Genomic DNA, 21,870 nt, shown 5'->3' with positions numbered 1-21,870 from the left:
ACTGTAAAAAAAAATGAAAAAAAAAAAAAAAAAAAACGCAAAACGCAAAACGCAAATCGCGGCAAAAACGCGGCAAAAACGCGGCAAAAACGCGGCTCAAAAACGCGGCAAGCATGAAAAAAAAACCTCCAAAAACGCTCAAAAGCAACATGCATAGGTGTGAATCGAGCCTAAGGCTCGATTCACACCTATGCATGTTGCTTTTGAGCGTTTTTGGAGGTTTTTTTTTCATGCTTGCCACGTTTTTGCGGCGGTTTTGCCGCGTTTTTGCCGCGATTTGCGTTTTGCGTTTTTTTTTTTTTTTTTTGTCATTTTTTTTTACAGTCTTAAAAAAAAATTACAAAAAAAAAAAAAAATAAAAAAAAACGGCAAAAACGCATCAAAAACGCTGCAAAAACGCAGCACTTGCGTTTTTGATGCTTGTCCATTGAAAACCATTACATGCAAAACGCTGCTTTTTGCATGCAAAAAAGTCCCCGACCCTTTCCAAAAACGCTGAGATACAAAAAAGCATTGATGTGAACATGTTCCATAGGAACCCATGTTAAAAAATTCCCGTGCATTTCTGCAAAATGCAAAATGCATCAAAAAACGCGCTAGTGTGAATGGGGCCTAAGAGAGTGCTCCTAATCACAGCTCGTTACCTGTATAGAAGACACCTGGGAGCCAGAAATCTTGCTGATTGATAGGGATTCAAATACTTATTTCACTCATTAAAATGCAAATCAATTTATAACTTTTTTGAAATGAGTTTTGCTGGATATTTTTGTTGTTATTCTATCTCTGTTAAAATAAACCTACCATTAAAATTAGACTGACCATTTCTTTGTCAGTGGGCAAATGTACAAAATCAACACGGGATCAAATACTTTTTTTCCTTCACTGTATATCCAATAATAGTACATAGCAGCACTCTAAATAGTGCATATCATGATATAGCTGTTGAGGGGCCTCCCCAGAAAAAAAACACTGAGCTCAGCTAGAGAAGAAAACTGCGCACTTGTGCAGTTTGACCAGCCCAAAGCGGCGAGTACTAAACTCATGCGTGTATTCTGAATAGCCTGGAGTGCCCACTGGGGGAGCATTATTGTGAGCTCGTCCTGCAAATGGCATGTAAGTAGGTGCAGTCTGCTGTCTCCACTGCAGGTGGCGCTCAACCGCAGCAGCAATACAGAGGAAGAGGAAGTCATGAGGAACGTGGTTCTTCTATGGTTTCTGAGTCACTGGGGCAGCAAACTGATTGGATGCTGGCTGCCAATGTGACTCTGGTGGCCATTTTGGGTGTGTACAGAGTCTTTTTAAGACCCTGGCCCCTGGGTTTAGCGTGAATTTGCATGTAGATAGTGTAGGGACAGGTTACCCATCAGTGAGGGACAGTATTAGTGGAAAGGAAAGGTTCCAGGTGAGGAAGGACATATTCCCATTTGGGCTTGGACCAGCCAGGCCGCATTCTGCGCCTCCAGACAGACGCTGTTAGTCTGGCTGATACCTGCTCCACTAAACACTGTTGGAACTCATGCGTGCTTCTGGTTGGGCCCTCTCCCACCAGGTTTGTTGTGAACCATCTTGCCTTTACTACAATACAAGTTCTACTAATTGCACCTAGACTGTGTGTGTTATTATCACTGTACCATGCTGCACCAACCCACAGGCAAAATGGAGGTGGAAGAGGGGCAAGCATTTTTTTTTTCAGAGGCCCCACAACAGGTGTATCTGTAATGAGAGAACATGCACCATGTACAACAGGTGAAGTGCTAGTATTAACTATTCATTTGATATAGAATCGCATGAGAGGATTTTTGAAAAAATCTTCCTGAAGGTGGACTTACACTTTTTTTGAGGCTCATTATAGTCCCGTGTATCATCATACTGCTTCATTATTACCATGGCATATTTTGAAATTTTGTAACATCACATTCTCAACATGAACCTGGAAGACATTTTAAACTTTTAAAAGTAAAGTACCTGCCTGTGGACCCCACAAAAAAATGCTATAACATTTGTCAATGATTTTTTTTTTTTTTTGTGCGCCCCTCGGCTCTTGGTTTTACTTAAGTTAATAAGGATTCTCCTTCCTTGACTTTGTGGCCAAGCCTTGCCTCCAGAGCTAGATCTAACCTTCACATCTGTCCTCTATTTAATGACGGTATGTTTGTGGTCTTTAAAGGTACTCTCATTGGACACAGAAATTACAGTGGGAGGGCTTGAGAAAATCAAGCCCTAATTAAAAAAGTAAAATTAGTAATCAAAGGGATGTCCATAAGACGCCTTTCCGGCTAAATAAAAAGGTAATACCAGGCAACATGTGGCACATTATAGCAAGGCTTTTAATAGTTAAGGGAACTGGCCTAGCACCCCCACCTCTCCATCTCTCTCATGGTCTCCCACAGTACACAGAACAAGGAAATTTAATTATTTTAGTAAATATAAACTACTAATATTGTAAATTGTAAATAAATATTGTACGTTTTCTCATCAGCCGTATATAGCAGTCTTGTGACTTCTATCAGTGTCTGGTTAAGGCTTGTAGGAGGAGTTTTCATTCTCCTATGACTGTCCAATGAGCCTGCAGGAACCCTGACCCTCTGTCTGGACAGTGCTGAGTGGCCTGTGCTGATCACATGCTCTCTCCCCAAAAAAAAAAAAAAACTCTCTAGCAATACACACCAAACTGAGCATGTGCAGCTTGTCCCCTAGACTCTGTTCTATCAGGAGATGAATTGAGGACAGTGAAAGAAGGGAAGGAACTGAGAAGACAGGATCAAACAGCCTTTTTTCAGGAGGATTGACCCCTTAGGTTCCACAGTGAGTATAACAAGCATGCTTTACTGCATATACAGACTGATTTTACTGTTCTGAGTTTAGTAGCACTTTAAAGTTGTTGTACACCTTGTACAACCACTTTTACCTACAAGTAAGCCTATATTAAGGCTTACCTGTAGGTGCTTGACACATCTCCTAAACCTACGCGGTTTAGGAGATATTTACTAAAAAGACGATCGCCGATGACTACGGCGCATGCGCCCTATAGAAAGGGCACATCGTGCTGTTTCTAATAGGGGTCATGCCGTGATGTCACGCGACTCTGGCCAGTCACAGAGCCAGACTTTGCGGCCCCGAAAGGAAGAGGGACAAAGATGGAAGCTCCCTGCTCGTGGGGAAACCAATAAGCTTCCCATTTATTTTTTCTGTCAAAGCTTAATTGAACAAGCTGAAGCTAAATGCGGATTGGCTACCATGCATAGCTGCACTAGATTTTGCACTCTCCAGTTTTAGTAAATTAACCCCATAGTTACAGTTCAGTTCAGTGACTCTTTCCTCATAGCTGAGCTCCTCCATTCCTCTTATCAGTTTGGTTGCCCTTCTCTGCCCTTTCTCTTGTTCTCCAATACCATTTTTAGTGCCAAAAATGTAACTGCATATTCCAGATGAGGTTTTACTAATTAGTACAGGGGTAAAATTATGTTTCTCTCTCTGGAGTCTTCACCTTGCCATTGTGATGCTCTTGAATCATTTGTGTAGACCATAGCGTGTAATTTCATAATACCAGAAAAGAACAACAAAGAATACAATGGTACAAAACATTAATTTTATATAAAAATGTTCACAATAGCTGAGTAAACAAGTAAATTAGAAATAAAATAGTATTTTGAACAAAACATGGCTTCTGGAATTATATCCATTTGTGTACTTCAAACTTCTAACAGCGGCCGTTGATGACCAAAATGAATTGTTTGTACTCCTGCATATCTAAGAAGAGAACTAATGGGAACATGGTCATATCTGTTCATGTCACGGTGCAGGAAATGGACCCTGTTACCTGTAACGAAACACAAATACTTGTGAACTAATATCATTTTTAACATTTCATAAAGCAGACTGGAGAGGAAGTGGTCTCTGTATCCAGAGCCCCTTCAGACTAGCTGTTTGCAGTGTGTAGTGAACCAGCTCCAAGGCTGCTAGAGTACTAGGATTTCCTCTGCCTGGCACCATGCAGCTCTAGTTAACAGTGTACTGTGAAGAGTGGTCTGCTGGTTTGCATTCAAGTGCAAAATTCAACTGAACGGTATAGTGGTCCTTTATGCTCGGTACTCCCAGATAATAGTGAGCCCAGAAGTCTGCTTACTTTACAACTAAGTTGCAAATAAACAAAATGTTTCAACACTGAAACATGTTCCAGGGATTGAAGTGTTGGGGAAGTGTTGGAAAGTAAAAACACTTGTGGTGCCAGGTATCAATAGTCTGTGTGAGAAGAGTTTAAAACGAATGTTATTTTCCTCAGGAATTTACCAAGGAGTTAGCCCAGTGGTCTCAACTGGGGGAAGGTGATAAATGTTTGAAGCAACTTAACTTTTCAGCTCTACTAAGATGGAACTAGGCTAGAAAGCTCCATTCTCCTTGTTTTTTTTCCAGAAAGAGCTGTGAACAGTAATTTAGATATTTAAAGAGATCCCCTGCAACAAGAGGAAAGCATTTGTGGCTCACCCATAGTGTAAGTGGACCTGAACTAGTCACAGAAGGTAGCAGACAACAGAACCCTAAAGTGGCTGCAAAGGCAGAACGTTTTTTTTTTTTACCTTAAAGTGATACTAAAGTCTTGTTTTTTGTTTGTTAAAAATAACAAATATGTTATACTTGCCTGCTCTGTGCAGTAGTTTTGCACAAAGCAGCCCAGATCTTCCTCTTCTTGGCTCCCTCTTTGGTGCTCCTGGCCCCTCCCTCCTGTTGAGTGCCCCCACAGCAAGCAGCATGCTATGGGGGCACCAGAGCCAAGCCGCAGCTCCCTATGTCCATTCAGACACAGAGCCATGGCCCGGCCTGCCCCCTTTCTCTCCTCCAATGGCGCCGCACTGCTGTCTTAGCCAATGAGGAGGGAGAGCCCTGGGCAGCTTAGCCTCTCGTGCAACATCGCTGGACCTAGGTGGACCTCAGGTAAGTATTAGGGGGGCTGGGGGGGGCTGCTGCACACAGAAGGTTTTTTATCTTAATGCATAGAATGCATTAAGATAAAAAAACATTCTGCCTTTACAACCACTTTAATGCACTCTCTGTATTAAAGCGAAAAAAAACTTCCAAGGTCAGCTTCCCGCCCAGCCCCCTTAAATACTTACCCGAGCCCGATCTTGATCTGGAGATGTGCCTGAGAGCAGTGGCACTGCTCCCTCTCCTCACTGGATATGGAAGTGGCAGCGGGGGCTGAGCCAGGCTGTGTGTGTCTTTTGGCTCGGGATTGAGCCTGCACACGTGTCACCATATAAAGTGGCTTACTATGGTGACATTCACAGAAGAGGAGGATCCTAGAGTGCCGGTGTGGGACCCCCCCAAGATTTCAGATGTGCCCTTCAAACACCCCACCACTCCTGATACTGTGCCAGCCATCTCCCATTCCTGCACTGTACACAGTCTGAGCACAGGCACAAGATCTCTTCCTCCCAGCACAGCACACACTGTAACGCAAATCCAATTCCCTTACACATAGCTACAATTTGCACAGCATGTAGCTGGCTACTGTTTTGCAGTTCTGACTTGTGAAATTCACTGGTCAGAATGACAGCCCAGCTGCAGTAGCCAGCTATAGACTGTGCAGATTGTAGCTGTGTGTAAGAGAATTGGATTTCCGTTACAATGTGTGCCGTATGGGAGGGGGGATGGGATCTTGCTCAGGATATGTACCATGGAGGGATAAAAGAAAGAGCTCTGTCCCCTTCCATTCCAGCAGTGACCCCTGTTCTCTCCCCTACCAGCGGCAACTCCTGGACCCTCCACTGCTAGCTGTGACCCCTGTCTTCTCCCCTGCCATCTGTGACACCTGTTTTCTCCCCTGTGTTTTGGGGTATTCTGCTCCCTCACCCTCAATCCTTTGAGTGCTCAGCATAAAAGCTACAAAACCCTTAAAGTATATGCAAACCCTCACCTTTGTACAATATCCCATTCAGTTTAAAATAGAAATGGAAAGCAAAACATTTGTGTACATATGTATAGTGAGGGAAAAAAGTATTTGATCCCCTGCTGATTGTGTATGTTTGCCCACTGACAAAGAAATTATCAGTCTATAATTTTAATGGTAGATTTTAACAGTGAGAGACAGAACAACAATAAACATATCCAGAAAAATGCATTTCAAAAATATTATAAAATGTATTTGCATTTTAATGAGTTTAAAAAGTATTTGATCCCCTAACAATCAGCAAGATTTCTGGCTCCCAGGTGTCTTCTATACAGGCAACGGCCTCTTAGGCCTGATTCACACCTGTGCATTGTTAGTGCTTTTTGCATTTTGCAGATTTGCACTACAGAACATGTTCCATAGGAAACCATGTTAAATGGACTGTAGTGCAAATCTGCAAAATGCAAAAAGCACTAAAAATGCATAGGTGTGCGGAGCCAGCGAGCGGCATGTGAGGAGCCTCTGAACGGAGCTCCGTAAGCAGACAACAGATCCTGCAGTGATCCTGGGCTAAAGACACCCACTTTTTTTCTCAGGTGGTGAGGGATGAGTTCGGGGACACCCCGGGAGTCCCTGGGGATGGTGAAATACGGCCCCCCCTGGCCAAAATCGACCGGAGAACGGCTGGCGAAATATGCATGGGGCTCACAAAATGGCGCCGGCACACAGGAGGAGGAGGACGAATGGCCGCCGCTCCACAGGCCTGAGGATCCTTCACAGCAGGCGCCTCCTCAGCAAGACAGGGTGAGTCCTAAACCCCGGCGGGCTGATGTTCTGAAGAGGGGGAGATCCCTAGACAGGCTGAGAGACTCTGGGGCCAGTGCTGACAGAGCGGTGGAGAGGGGAGAGGAGCCATCCCTAACACAAATCATGGACGCCATACAGGGATGTCAGAGCAAGTTAATAAACCACTTTGAGGAGCTGAAGGTAGAATTCTCTTTCATGAAACATGACATGCAAAAATTAAGAGAAAAGGCACAGATCACAGATCGCCGCCTTAATACATTGGAGGATGTAATCAGGCCATTAGACACTGCAGCACAAGTGACTAAGAAGACACTGTCTGAACATACATTGAAGATGGCGGATATGGAAGACCGTATGCGAAGGAACAATATTAGGCTGGTGGGGTTCCCGGAAGGGGTGGAAGGGAGGCATCCTGAAGAATTCCTTGAGAAGTGGTTGCTGGAACATATGCCTTCTAATACCTTTACAAGTTTGTTTGCCATTGAAAGGGCACACCGCATCCCAGGACGAGCACCTCCAAAGGGAGCCCCCCCTAGATCAATGATTGCAAAAGTACTGCACTTCCGTGACCGGGAAAATATTCTGCGGGGAGCCCGAACAGGCCCTGAGTTAACGATCGATGGATGCCGTATATCAATATACCCTGACTTTTCTGCAACTACACAGAAGCAGAGGGCTTCCTTTCATCCTGTAAAGAAGAGATTAAGGGATCTTAGCCTGATATACAGCATGCTCTACCCTGCCAAATTGAGGGTGGTGGATAATGGGAAAGTATATTTCTTCAACAATCCTACGGAGGCCTCAGAGTGGTTGGATACACGGGGTCGCCAACGAAATAGAGTCTCTCCCAACCGACCGTGAGTGAGTCCTGAGGAGACATCACTAGTTTGGAGACCCAAAGAAGAAATGTCAGAAGAACCTTGGTGTTTTTTTCTCTTGTGAAAAAAAGAGGGGGGGGTTTTGTGTTGTTTTTTTCTTTCCTTTTCGATCATTTCCTTCAGACCAACCTAAACTGATTTTCAGGTTTCTCCTACGTTTTTTTTTGCATACATCCTGAAAACATGGGAGGGAAAGGTTTTTGTATCCCTGCATCAGTCCCTCAAGAATGACATTTTCAGCAGTGCTTGATATTACACAGATATGGAAGATGCACTTACATTGGCACGGACATACCAGATTGCTGATCCTCCCATGGGACACATAATCTGGGGAACTGAACGTTTTTTGTTTTGATTAAGTTTTTTCTCTTTTTTTTCTTTTTTTGCCATTACCTCCTAATATGGTTTTGTAAAAATAAAGAGAGAGGGTAAGGGGATGTTCAGGTTTCTCCTACCGAGGGGGAAGGGGAAGGAGGAAATATAGAAAAAGTTTTTTTGGTGCACATGCTGAGAGGAGGAGGAGGGGCATGTGCACTGAAAGATGGGAGTAAAGAGTTCTTTTGCCCCCTGCATTACTCTCTCAAGGTTGTCATTTAGAGTCGTGCTTGATATTGCACAAATATGGAAGATACATCTATATTTGCACGGACATACTAGCTTGCTGATCCTCCTATGGGACTCATAACCTAGGGAACTGCATGTTTTTTTTCATACCTCCTAGTACTGTTTTTGAGGGGGGGGGGAAGAAGAAGGAAAAGGAGGGAAAAAAGGGGGGAAGGGGGGGAGAAAAGAAGGAAAAAAAAAGAAAGAGTTTTTTACTGATATTGGGACTGTTTATGTCAATTGCCAGCAATATATGCTAAGTCTGCAAGATGCTCTAGGCAATATATTTTTCTATTAGTAGACTGTGTTTACTGTTTTTGCCCTTTTTGTTCAATAGCAGGTGAACGGTTCTTGAACAATACGGGTAGAACTGGCCGCCCTTTTGGCGACTGGTTTCATGTGACGGTTTTTTGAATCGCATCTCTGTTACCTACTTAATTTCAGGTTATGGGAAAAAAGTGCCTGGCATGTTGGGGCTGGGTGCGGGGAGGGGGGTGGGGGCAGTTGGGATGTTATTTGGGACAAAGGGTCTATGTTAATGCACAGATGGGATTGTCTTTACTTGTGGATTCTGCATTAGGTACTGCCCAAGGTATTAAGTGTAGGGGAATATGTGTGAGGGGAGAAGCCTGGAAGCCCGTTCTTACAGAGGATTATATCCAGGGGTGGAGGAAACATCTCCACTTGACTCTTTTCTCTGCTTTTTCATATCTGCCATGGAGGTAAACTTGAGGGTTATGGCCTGGAATGTCAGAGGCCTAAATGCTAAGTTCAAACGCTCCTTGGTGTTTGAGTATATAAAAAAATACAAACCTCACCTGATACTCCTACAGGAGACTCATCTGCAGGGCTCCAGGCTTCTCTCTTTAAAAAGGGCTCACATTGCTGGGGCATATCATTCCAGCTACTCCTCGTATGCGAGGGGTGTCTCTACTTTGGTCACCAAGGCCATGCCCATATCCATTCAAACAGTAAGAACAGATGTTAAAGGGCGATATGTGATACTTGTTTTGAAAGTGATGAACAAGACATTGACATTTGTGAATCTCTATGTTCCTCCTCCCTTTGCGCTAACTCATCTGGATGATATGATGAAGGATACATATGAGGTAGCGGAAGGGAGGATCTTCATATTGGGGGACTTTAACTCAGTCTCTGATTCAGTGTTGGACAGGTTGGGAGGGACGGGGGGTGCTCCTGCCCCACTGGCGGGATGGATGTCTGCTCATGGCTTTAGAGATGTCTGGCGGTTTCATCATCCTGAGACTAGGGAATACTCCTGCTACTCCGAAACGCACAAGACACTCTCCAGAATAGACACTATCCTAACGGAGGGGGAGGGCATGCCATTAGTCCAGAAGATGTCCTATCTGCCTAGGGCTCTCTCTGATCATTCCCCTATGCTGTTGGAACTTAATCTGGGACCGAAGCCTGGGTTGCGACTCTGGCGGATGGAAGCCAGTTGGCTTCAGGAAGAATATGTAACAATTAAGTGCACAGAGGCCATCAAACATTACTGGGCTGATAATGCCGGTTCCGGGTCCTTTTTGCTTCAGTGGGAGGCCTTTAAGGCCACATTGAGAGGGGTGTTCATGGCGGAAGTAAAGGGATTTAAGAAGCAGTTGGCCTCCACACTACAGCATAGGGAAACAGAGGTCTCTCAGGCGGAGGCAGAGTATGTCAGAGATCCTACTGAAGAGAGGCTGATGACATTGCGGATGGCAACACGGGAGTATAAGACAGCACTGACAGATCATACTACGAAGCTTGGCCTCGCTCAACGTCGGCGTTTGTTTGAATTTGGTGACAAGAATGGCAGATTGCTGGCATACTTGGCAAGGCCGGAATACGTTCCGGTACATATTAAATCGGTTTTCGACGACAATAAGTTGGAGGTCTGTGACTCGGCGGATATTTTGAACACTTTTGTCCTTTTTTATAAAGAATTATACAAGTCTTGTGCTCCTCTGGGGTCAGAAACAGTGGAAACGTATATAGCGGACATTGATCTCCCTAAATTGGAGGAGGACGACAGCATTGCTTTGGAGGCCGGCATTACAGTAGAGGAGGTGGAGGAGGCGATTGCCTCCTTCCCCCCTAGAAAATCCCCTGGGTTGGATGGCTTCCCATCAGAGTGGTATTGCACCTATCGTTATGGATTAGCTCCCCGCTTGCTTAGAGTGTTTAATGAGGCTAGGATGGGCGGTGGGTTGCCCCCTTCTATGAGGGAAGCCTTGGTAGTCCTGATACCTAAAGGGGGGAAAGATCCTCGGGAATGTGATTCTTACCGCCCGATCTCGCTGATGAATGTTGATACAAAGATACTGGCCAAAATAATTGCAGGAAGGCTGCAGTCAGTCATTCCTAAGCTGGTGGACGCAGACCAAACGGGATTTATTCAGGGTAGGTGCACTCAGATGAATATCAGGAGGCTTTTCTTGAATCTTCAGGCGGTCCACGACAACTCCGGGACTAGGGTGGTGGCCTCTTTGGATACAAGGAAGGCCTTTGACTCGGTTGAGTGGCCGTATTTGTTTCAATTGATGAAGTCTTATGGTTTTGGCCCAGTGTTCATCTCATGGGTCCGGCTGTTGTATACGGACCCATTGATTAGAATACGGGTCAATGGTATTATATCGGATCCCTTTCCCATTTTTCGGGGCACCAGGCAGGGGTGTCCACTTTCACCCCTACTGTTTGCCCTGGCCATTGAGCCCTTAGCGGTACAGCTGAGGTCTAGTCCACAGTTGACGGGATTGAGGATCGGGGATTTTGAGGAGCGAGTGTCACTCTATGCAGATGACATGCTGCTATATCTGCAGGATCCAGGACCCTCGCTTCTGGAAGCTTTCCGACTGATACAGAAGTTTGGAGATTACTCTGGATTCCGTATAAATTGGAAAAAATCTTCTCTTTTCCCTATAGATGAGGGAGTGACTGTTCCACTGGGATGCCCCATTCCATTATCTCCATCTTTCAGATACCTGGGAATTGAGATTCAACTCCCCATTTCCAAGTTCCTGGAGACCAATTTGTCGCCAATTGTGGGGAAGTTTCGGGAAAAAGCTCAAAGATGGCAGAATTTACTGATCACCTTGATGGGAAGGATAAATCTATTCAAGATGATCTTCCTGCCAAAGTTTCTATATATTCTCTCGAACTCCCCGGTCTTCGTGACATTGCGGATCTTTAGGAATATTGACTCCATTATTGTAAGTTTCTTGTGGGGGTCTAAAGCTCCCAGGGTCTCTTTAAAGGTTTTGAAACTACCAGTTACATTTGGGGGACTTGCCCTTCCGGATCTGCGCTCCTATTTTATGGCCTCACAGCTCTCTTTCCTGCACTGGCGGTTGTCTCCACAGACACCTAATGCCACTGCCTTGTTGGAGGCTGCAATTGCCACATCACAGGAGACCCTGCAGAATGTCTTATATAGGAGGGGAGTTCCAGGTAGGAAGATAGGCTCGGTGATGGCATTACCGGGAAAGGTTTTTCACCTGTGCTCTCAGCGACGGGGTGATGAACCCCTATGGCTATCTCCCAACAGTCCTTTGTGGTACAATCGATCATTGGGAGAGTTTATGAAACTCTCTGATGGCCCAGGGTTATGGGCAAAATACGGTATTAAATACCTACACCAAATTTGTAGTGATGGTCGTTTGTGCACGTTTACCCAGTTGCGTGAGCAATTTGGAGTGCCGAGGTCTTGGCTCTTCCGATATGCACAATTGAGGCACGCAGCATACACTCAGTTCGGAGGGTCTGAGATTCGTGTACAGAATACAGACCTGGAAAGAGTACTGATTGACCCAGAGGAGTCAAAGAGGATTTCCAGATATTACGGAGCAGTGGGTCCAGGTCAGGTAGCTCTGACCTCCAAGGCCAGGGAGAGATGGGAGGTGATCGTCCCGGAGTTGTCGGAGGAGCTATGGCAGGAGGTACTGGACACTTTTTTGGTGTCTGTTGTCTCCTCCACGGACAGAATGATTCAATATAGATATCTACACCAACAATACTACACACCGACCAGATTACACCGAATGCATAGAAGGGACTCTGCTATATGTCATAAATGTGGGAAGGAGGAGGGCACATTTGCACATATGGTGTGGGAATGTATGAAAGTGAGACCGTTATGGTCTCAGGTCACTGAATTTATATCAGATAAGTTTGCTTTACCGAATATTTGCTCTCCTATGCGGTGCTTACTTGGGATTTTTGATCAAGAGGAGTTGAATGCCCACACTAAATTGTTTCTAAGGATCCTGTATTTTGGTGTTAAAAAGCTCATAGCAAGGAGATGGATACATGGGGAACAATTGACGCTAGGGATGTGGATTAAAATAATAAACGCGGATTTAATGCTGTATAAAATGACTTACGAGGCTAGAGCGGCTACCAAGAAGTTTAGGAAAGTTTGGTTTAGGTGGATAGACTCTGAAAATACTCTGGATGTAGAGACGCCCTAGTATGTTGTACTAGAGATAAAGTTAAAAGTCTGGAGAGATGCTAATAGACTGTTTTGCTTCCCTTCCTAGGTGGGCTAGATAGGGGTTTCTTGTTTCTTGAGAATGGGCAAAAATATCGAAATTCAGACATCCCGGGGAAAGAAGGGGGGAGGGGAGGGGAGGGAGGGTGCATTGTTAAAAAAAATGCACGTGTATACTATCATAGGACAGAATTGATGATGAGAAGGACATATGTTAAACCTGCAATATGACTGTTATATTTCTGGAATTTCTATGCTAATGGAACATATGGAATATGTGTAATATGAGTGATATGTATACTTGTTGTGCATAATAAAAAACTTTTTCAAAAAAAAAAAAAAAAAAAATGCATAGGTGTGCATCAGGCCTTAAAGGGAGTGCTCCCAATATCAGTTTGTTACCTGTATAAAAGACACCTGTTCACAGAAGCAATCAATCAATCAATCAATCAATCAGATTCCAATCTCTCTACCATGGCCAAAGACCAAAGAGCTGTCCAAGAATGCCAGGGACAAGATTGTAGACCTACACAAGGCTGGAATGGGCTATAAGACCATCGCCAAGCAGCTTAGTGAGAGGGTGACAACAGTTGGTGCAATTATTCTCAAATGGAAGAAACACAAAATAACTGTCAATCTCCCTCGGTCTGGGGCTCCATGCAAGATTTCACCTTGTGGAGTTTCAGTGATCATGAGAATGTTGAGGAATCAGCCCAGAACTACAAGAAACATCTGACCTCTGTGATTGCCAACAAGGATTTTGCCACCCAGTACTAAGTCATATTTTGCGAAAGGGTCAAATACTTATTTCCATTGTTAAAATACAAATCAATGTATAACTTTTTTGAAATGCGTTTTTCTGGATTTGTTTATTGATATTCTGTCTCTCACTGTTAAAATAAACCTACCATTTAAATTATAGACTGATCACTTCTTTGTCAGTGGGCAAAAGTACAAAATCAGCAGGGGATCAAATACTTATTTTCCTCACTGTATGTGTGTGTGTGTGTGTATATATATATATATATATACACATACACATACATATATATACACACATACATCTATATATTACATACATACAGTATCTCACATAAGTGAGTACACCCCTCACATTTTTGTAAATATTTTATTATATCTTTTCATGTGACAACACTGAAGAAATGACACTTTGTTACAATGTAAAGTAGTGAGTGTACAGCTTGTATAACAGTGTAAATTTGCTGTCCCCTCAAAATAACTCAACACACAGCCATTAATGTCTAAATCACTGGCAACAAAAGTGAGTACACCCCTAAGTGAAAATATCCAAATTCGGTCCAATTAGCCATTTTCCCTCCCCGGTGTTATGTGACTCGTTAGTGTTACAAGGTCTTAGGTGTGAATGGGGAGCAGGTGTGTTAAATTGGGTGTTATCGCTCTCACTCTCTCATACTGGTCACTGGAAGTTCAACATGGCACCTCATGGCAAAGAGCTCTCTGAAGATCTGAAAAAAAGAATTGTTGCTCTACATAAAGATGGTCTAGGCTATAAGAAGATTGCCAAGACCCTGAAACTGAGCTGCAGCACGGTTGCCATGACCATACAGCGGTTTACCAGGACAGGTTCCACTGAGTACAGGCCTTGCCATGGTCGACCAAAGAAGTTGAGTGCACATGCTCAGCGTCATATCCAGAGGTTGTCTTTGGGAAATAGACGCATGAGTGCTGCCAGCATTGCTGCAGAGGTTGAAGGGTGGGGTGGGGGGGGGGGGCAGCCTGTCAGTTCTCAGACCATACGCCGCACACTGCATCAAATTGGTCTGCATGGATGTCGTCCCAGAAGGAAGCCTCTTCTAAAGATAATGCACAAGAAAGCCTGCAAACTGTTTGCTGAAGACAAGCAGACTAAGGACATGGATTACTGGAACCATGTGCTGTGGTCTGATGAGACCAAGATACACTTATTTGGCTCAGATGGTGTCAAGCGTGTGTGGCGGCAACCAGGTGAGAAGTACAAGTCAACACAGTCAAGCATGATGGTGAGAGTTTCATGGTCTGGGGCTGCATAAGTGCTGCCGGCACTGGGGAGCTACAGTTCATTGAGGGAACCATGAATGTCAACATGTACTGTGAGCATGATCCCCCCTCCCTTCGGAGACTGGGCCACAGGGCAGTATTCCAACATGACTCCAAGACAACCACTGCCTTGCTAAAGAAGCTGAGGGTAAAGGTGATGGACTGGCCAAGCATGTCTCCAGACCTAAACATTATTGAGCATATGTGGGGCATCCTCAAACAGGTGTAGGAGCGCAAGGTCTCTAACATCCAGCAGCTCTGCGATGTCATCATGGAGGAGTGGTAGAGGACTCCATTGGCAACCTGTGAAACTCCGGTGAACTCCATGCCTAAAAGGGTTAAGGCAGTGCTGGAAAATAATGGTGGCCACACAAAATATTGACACTTTGGACAAAATTTGGACATTTTCACTTAGGGGTGTACTCACTTTTGTTGCCAAATTTACACTGTTATACAAGCTGTACACTCACTACTTTACATTGTAGCAAGGTGTAATTTCTTCAGTGTTGTCACATGAAAAGATATAACAAAATATTTACAAAAATGTGAGGGGTGTACTCACTTTTGTGAGATACTATACATACACGCACACACATTATAAATACCTTTTCCCCCCTTTTTTTTTATAAGTGACCAAATAACCTCTGTTCTGAGCTGTAGAAGGAGCTCAGAAAGCTGGGGGAGGGGAAACAGCAGCACAATGGTCTTCCCAGTGAATGGCTGTGCCGGGGAAAGGGTATGTCAGCACTAGTCTGATCATTGTAGGAGAGCAAGCTGAATTCCCAGCAGAGCTAGAGAACTGACCATGCTGTGCTGTCATGCCTAGTGTGGTCAGTTTTTAATAGGAAAGCAGAGGGACTGGCAGGATCACCGAGTATTTCACACAAAGAAAATTATACAAAGAGAACAGTATACTTTTTCATACAAGTACATGGTACTGCAGGCATATATCAGGAATATGAATTGTTGGACACCAAGAATCCTGCCCTAGCTATACACTTTTTAGTTTTCTGTCATTCAGCCAGCAGGCTAAATATAAAAAAAAATAGCAGATTCCTCCATTCGAACAAACAGGGAAGATGGAGGAATCTCCCCCTGCTGGGGAATTGTATTCTAACATCAACAAACACCTTGCACCTCGATGCAGCACTCTTCAATGTGCGGTCCTGGTCAGTGTCATATAGCCTTTCCAGCAAATACAACATATGTGCATGCAGGTCTGCCACGGCCCTATTCATTCCTATGGGTAGCCTGTACTCATTGCAGTCAACAGCCAATGAGACCTGGGAAGACACCTTGAGATAACACAGGAAATGTGGACAAGACCCTAATGTATTTTATAACGGAAGCTTAGAACCAGAGTGAGCACATTGCAAAACAACAAGGGGAATACAAATAATAAACACTGAATAGATTTAACAGCAACTACATACTTTCAATCAATCAATTGATGTGGACATACTATTTATAATTTGTAAAAGAGCTTTATATAATTTTTTTTTTTTTTTGCTTTACATACCTGGACCTACTATTAATGCTCCACCCTGCTGTGCTGGGTCACCTTGAAAATCAAATGCGGGACTTGTAATCGCTCTCCATATACTTTTAATACTCCCAGTGATGACGTTTGATTTGACATGGGGACTCCCAGCTAGAGTATTATATAGCCATGTTAGAGGATTTCCAAGCAGAAAAATATTGCACACCTTATATCTTATCAAGATACATACAAATAGAACCAAAATGCCTGCTATTTTTAAGATTAAGCCATTGGTATATCAGCTTTACTAATTTTTTTCTTAATTGAGTAGGAACAGTTATTACCATTGTCAGTTTTTTTTTTTTTTTTTTTTGCTGCCCATATCTAGTTTTTCCTAGCTGTAACATTGTTATGGCAGCAGGAAGTAAAGGGAAGTCTCCAGCAGGGACACACAGAGCTACAAAAAGTCAATAGAGAGTCTAACTTACCTCTACACTAACAAAAAAATGTTTTATGGCCAGATAAAAGAGGTTTGAGAGAAGAAATCTCAAAACAAAAATAGCATAAAACAGCAAAAAACAAAAAAACAAAAAAACAAAAACTGACAGAGGTTCCTAGCATCCCCTACTCCTTCCAAAATTTAGCAGAATGTTTTGGGTAGAGATTCACATACCCGCTGCAGCATTTAATATTCTCTGCAATATACCAGTTTATAATAGTTTGCAACAAATTTATGCACTACGGGTGGGCATTAGGAGATCATGAAGACCAAATGAAGAGACAAGCAATATCCATTTTGTAACTTTTGATTTCCTAGAACTGAGTGACTTAGACCCCTTTCTCACTGAGGCTTTTTTCGGGCGCTACAGCGCTAAAAATAACGCCTGTAAAGTGCCTGAAAAAAAGCCTCAGCTGCAAACCTAGTGTGAAAGCCCGAGTGCTTTCACACTGGGGCGCTGCACTGGCAGGGCATCACAAAAAGTCCTGCCAGCAGCTTCTTTGCAGCGGTGGAGGAGCGGTGCATACACCGCTCCTCCACTGCTCCCCTCCATTGAAAAAAAATGGGGCAGCAATGCTGTACCGCCGGCAAAGCACCGCTGCAGCGGCGTTTTGCGGGCCGATTTAACCCCTTTTCAGCCACTAGCGGGGGTTAAAACTGCCCCGCTAGCAGCCGAATAGCGCCGCTAAAACGGCGCTAAAAATAGCGCCGCTTTACATCTGACGCCCGGGGTGGCTCAGTGTGAAAGGGGTCTAATTTTTTATGCAAGAATTCAGGCTGAGGCTTTAACCTTGTAAAACAAGGCAAAAGGCAGGTACTGTAGCTTCTGCTGTCTTTCCCCTTTAGGTAACCCATAGTGGTCTGGGAATTATTTGTCATTTGGTAAATGTTTATTTGTAAAATAAAATATACAGTATAGTAATAAAAAACACCAGTTTACTTTTAAATCTTTAAAATATTTTAATCATTTTGAAAGATGTGACATGATTTGAGCTTTCACCTATCTGTGGCAATATCTAGTACTGCAGAGCAGATAACAACAATACAGAATACATTGACAATAATTTACCCTAACGTATTCTGTAAACAGAATCTGGAGCAGCTTTGAACAGTAACCAATCAGCTTTTAGCATAAGCTTGTTAATTTAAGCTTTGAATAAAATCTAGAAACTGATTGGTTACCACAGTCATGCGCTCCAGTTTGTTTCAGCCTTACTAAATTCCCCTCAATATATTTTATTTGAGTCCTACATCAAAATGCTGCATAGTGCCAGACACTTAACATTGTTCTGTATTTGGATAAAGCAAAAAATTGTTCGACATGACGCATGCAGGGGAAATTTAGGCTGGCCATACATTATACAATTCTCTTGTACAATTTTCCTTTACCAAAACCATATAATATGAGGTCAAATCACAAAACTTTCAAATTTGTATGCAGTCAGGCAGACCTTTGCACTACATAGTTGAAGGTAGCTCTAAAGGAAACCGAACAAGAAAATTGTATAATGTATGGCCAGCTTACAGTAAGGCTGGCCATACATGTTCAATTCTCTTGTACAGGTTTCCTTTAGATTTACCAAAAAACATGTAATATGAGGTCAAAACTAAAAAACTTTCAATTGTATCCAATTAGTCAAGCCCTTGCACTACATAGTTTAAGGTAAATCTAAAAGAAAAATGCACAAGACAATTGAACATGTATGACCAGCCTACGTATCACATTCACACACTGGCAGATTAACCGCTTCAGCCCCGGACGATTTGGCTGCTGAATGACCAGGCCATTTTTTTCGATTCGGCTCTGCGTTGCTTTAACTGACAAGTGCACGGTCATGCGGCGCTGCACACAAACAAAATTGATGTCCTTTTTTCCCACAAATAGAGCTTTATTTTGGTGGTATTTGAGCATCGCTGTGGTTTTTATTTTTTGCGCTATAAACAAAAAAAGAGCGATAAAAAAAAAAACACAATATTTTATACTTTTTGCTATAATAAATATCCCCATTTTTTTTAAAAAAAAGCTAATTTTTTCCTCAGTTTAGGCCGAAATGTATTCTTCTACATATTTTTGGTAATAAAAATCGCAATAAGCGTATATTGATTGATTTGCGCAAAAGTTAAAGCGTCTACAAAATAGGGGATAGATTTATGGCTTTTTTATTATTATTTTATTTTTACTAGTAATGGCGGTGATCTGCGATTTTTATTGTGACTGTGACATTATGGCGGACACATCGGACACTTTTGACACATTTTTGGGACCATTGTCATTTATACAGCGATCTGTGCTATAAAAAAGCACTGATTACTGTAAAAATGTCACTGGCAGGGAAGGGGTTAACACTAGGGGGCGATCAAGGGGTTAACTGTGTTCCATCTCTGTGTTCTAATTGAAGGGGGAGGGGACTGTCCAGGGGAGATGACAGATCGCTGTTCATACTTTGTATGAACACACGATCAGTCTGTTCTCCCCTCAGAGAACCAGGATCTGTGTGTTTACACACACGATTCCGGTTCTCGGTGTGTCACGAGCGATCGCGGGAGCCCGGCGACGTAGCATAACGTCTTTTTGCCCAGCCATGCCATTCTGCCGAAGTAAAACTTCGGCGGCTGGTCGGAAAGTGGTTAAGGCTAGGTTCACATTGTTGCAGGTGTGGGACAGCATGTAAATCGCATGTGGTCCTGCACTCGCAAGCACCACCGCAGCCAAAATGTGCTGCTCTTTTGCAGACACGAGCGGGTACCATTAATTATTAAAGAAGAACTATAGCCACAGCTCTTTTTTTCATTTTGGATAGATTATAGGAGGTTATAACCTCTATCATTTTTATTGCTATCTGCGTCCCATCAGGATGATTTACCTTCACTTCATGTTCCATTGCCAAAACAGGAAGTGAGAGGAAATCCCTGCAAATTAGAGGAATCCCTTGGGGCCCCCAAGGTCACCAGAACTAATGTCCCCATTGGAAGATTTCCCGGTGATCACGATGTAAACAGGAAAAGCCCTGTATCGGCATTTCCTCACTCGCGTCTGACAGTAGAGGAGAGCCGATTGGTGGCTCTTCAGACGGGGGGGGGGGGTGTCTGCGCTGATTATCAGCACAGCCCCCACGAGGATGCCCACCCAGGACCACCAGGTATTCCCACTATGACACAGGGTTGCCAAATCAGTGCCCACTGTAGATGCCAATCAGTGCCCAGCAATAAAGCCTGCCAGTGCCTCCTCATCAGTGCTGCCTATCAGAGCCATCTATCAGTGCCCATCAGTGCCGCCCATCAGTGCTGCATATCAGTGGTGCTTAGTGCCCATCAGTGCTGCATATTAGTGCCTCATCATCATTGCCCACCAGTGCCACCTCACCAGTGCCCGTCAGTGCAGCCTCATCAGCGCCCATCAGTGAAGGAGAAAAATTACTTATTTTACATCATTTTATAAGAAAAACAAAGAAAACTTTTTTTTTTATTTGTTTAGCAAAAAATAAAACCCCCCGTGGTGATCAAATACCACCAAAAGAAAGCTCTATTTGTGGGAACAAAATGATAAAAATTTTGTTTGGGTACAGTGTTGCATGACCGCACAATTGCCATTTAAAATGCGACAGCGCTGAAAGCTAAAAATTGGTCTGAGCAGGAAGGGGGGAAAGTGCCCTGTATTGAAGTTGTTAATGGCGCCCCACGCGTGGAAAAACAGTGTGAACCACGTGGTGCAAAAGCGTCATGTGATTTTAGAAAGGTACAGTGACCCTTTCTCTGTGTTTCCCACAGGTACATTAAAATGAATGAGCTGCTGTGCCTGCACAAAGATGACACGCATATGAGTGAACCCAGCCTCAGGAAAAAACTGTCACTTTATGTGAACTGTCACTCTATGTAAACTGCTGCATACCAAGGTGAAACTACTGTTTCAATTGCCTTCATATTACATAAGCATCACTCACCTGTTAATTAGATGCTTTACTTTCAGCCTATGTAGCTAAAAAAAAAAAATACAATCCATACCATTTTTTGCTTCTTTATATCTTCCAGCTGATGCAATCTGGCAGTATGAGGGGGAAACCCAAATAACATTTTAAAGAAAACTAATGTGCATAACTAGTAAGCATCTAAAAGTGTGGAACATTAGACAAGAAAACTACTGCTAAACTGAAAAATATCACAATATTACTGACTAGAAATTAACAGTACCTGATGAAGTTGATGTTTCTCCCCTTTTCATGCCCAGCTTGCTATATACTTCTCTGTCATTATCAACATATATTTCATGACGATATCCTGTTATGGAGCAAAAATTCTGAAAAAGACAGGTGCACATTATGAGTTCAGTAACCAGGCATCCTATCTTTTGCGCATCTTTCAATAAAAAAAATAAAAACAGGCACCCTATATTACATTTTTGTTGTTGTTGTTTTGTTCATTTTTTTTATTCATTTATTATTTATTAGGAAAAAAAAAGTTGTTCCAAACCAGATTACTATAAAAAAATAAAAATAAAAATATTAATTGATGGTTCATGTCTCTATCCAAATAACATAGTTCTGCTACTTGGAATTGCATATAATCATCAGGCTCAAATCATCAAACGGTATAATAATGAGAAAGATAGGACAAAAGAAAAAAATGAGATGGAAGGGGGGCATCGATTCTCCTATAGCCAGACATTTGGGTTGATTTACTAAAAGCTAATAGACTGTGCACTTTACAAGGTGTAGTTGCACTCTGCAAGAGCAGTTGCTTCAGAGCTTAGTAAATAAGCAGAAGCTCTGCTGACGTTTATTATCTAATCATGTGCAAGCAAAAATGCTGTTTTTTTTTATTTTTTTTATTTTCCTTGCACGTGATTGGGTATTTTTTGCAAAGTGAAGCTTTACCTCATTTACGAAACTCTGGAGCAACTACACTTTGCAAAGTGAACAGTCTATTTGCCTTTAGTAAATCAACCCCATTGTCTACAAGATAAGAGTAATATCCCTGTAGTGGGCAACTATATAAAAAAAGGGAACGTCTAGTCCATGGGTCATTAAATCATTAGCTCAAAGGACTGAAAGCTTTTAAAGAGCCTATAATTGTCTTAAATTCCCTCCAGCAATCCCAAATATTAGACTTGAGAGGATGTTAACGATAACGTGATCATATAATAGCATGATCTTATTAAACTATGAACTAATG

General features: G+C 43.0%; 1 protein-coding gene across 1 annotated transcript in view; it reads right to left on the bottom strand.

Annotated features, from left to right (window-relative positions):
- Positions 1 to 3,575: 3,575 nt before the first annotated feature.
- PRXL2C (peroxiredoxin like 2C) overlaps positions 3,576 to 21,870 on the bottom strand; it is a 32,026-nt gene continuing 13,731 nt past the window's right edge. Inside the window, exons 4-6 of the mRNA XM_073632994.1 lie at positions 20,890 to 20,995; positions 16,242 to 16,373; positions 3,576 to 3,820 (exon numbers count right to left, since the gene is read on the bottom strand). Coding sequence (XP_073489095.1) covers positions 3,693 to 3,820; positions 16,242 to 16,373; positions 20,890 to 20,995 — 366 coding nt within the window. The 3' untranslated portion in view covers positions 3,576 to 3,692. The remainder of the gene's footprint in view (positions 3,821 to 16,241; positions 16,374 to 20,889; positions 20,996 to 21,870) is intronic.

This window comes from Aquarana catesbeiana, linkage group LG01 (assembly GCF_042186555.1).
Source record: "Aquarana catesbeiana isolate 2022-GZ linkage group LG01, ASM4218655v1, whole genome shotgun sequence".
Lineage (NCBI taxonomy): Eukaryota > Metazoa > Chordata > Amphibia > Anura > Ranidae > Aquarana > Aquarana catesbeiana.
The sequence above is the reverse complement of the archived record's forward strand: the minus strand, read 5'-3'. Positions and strand labels throughout refer to the sequence as shown.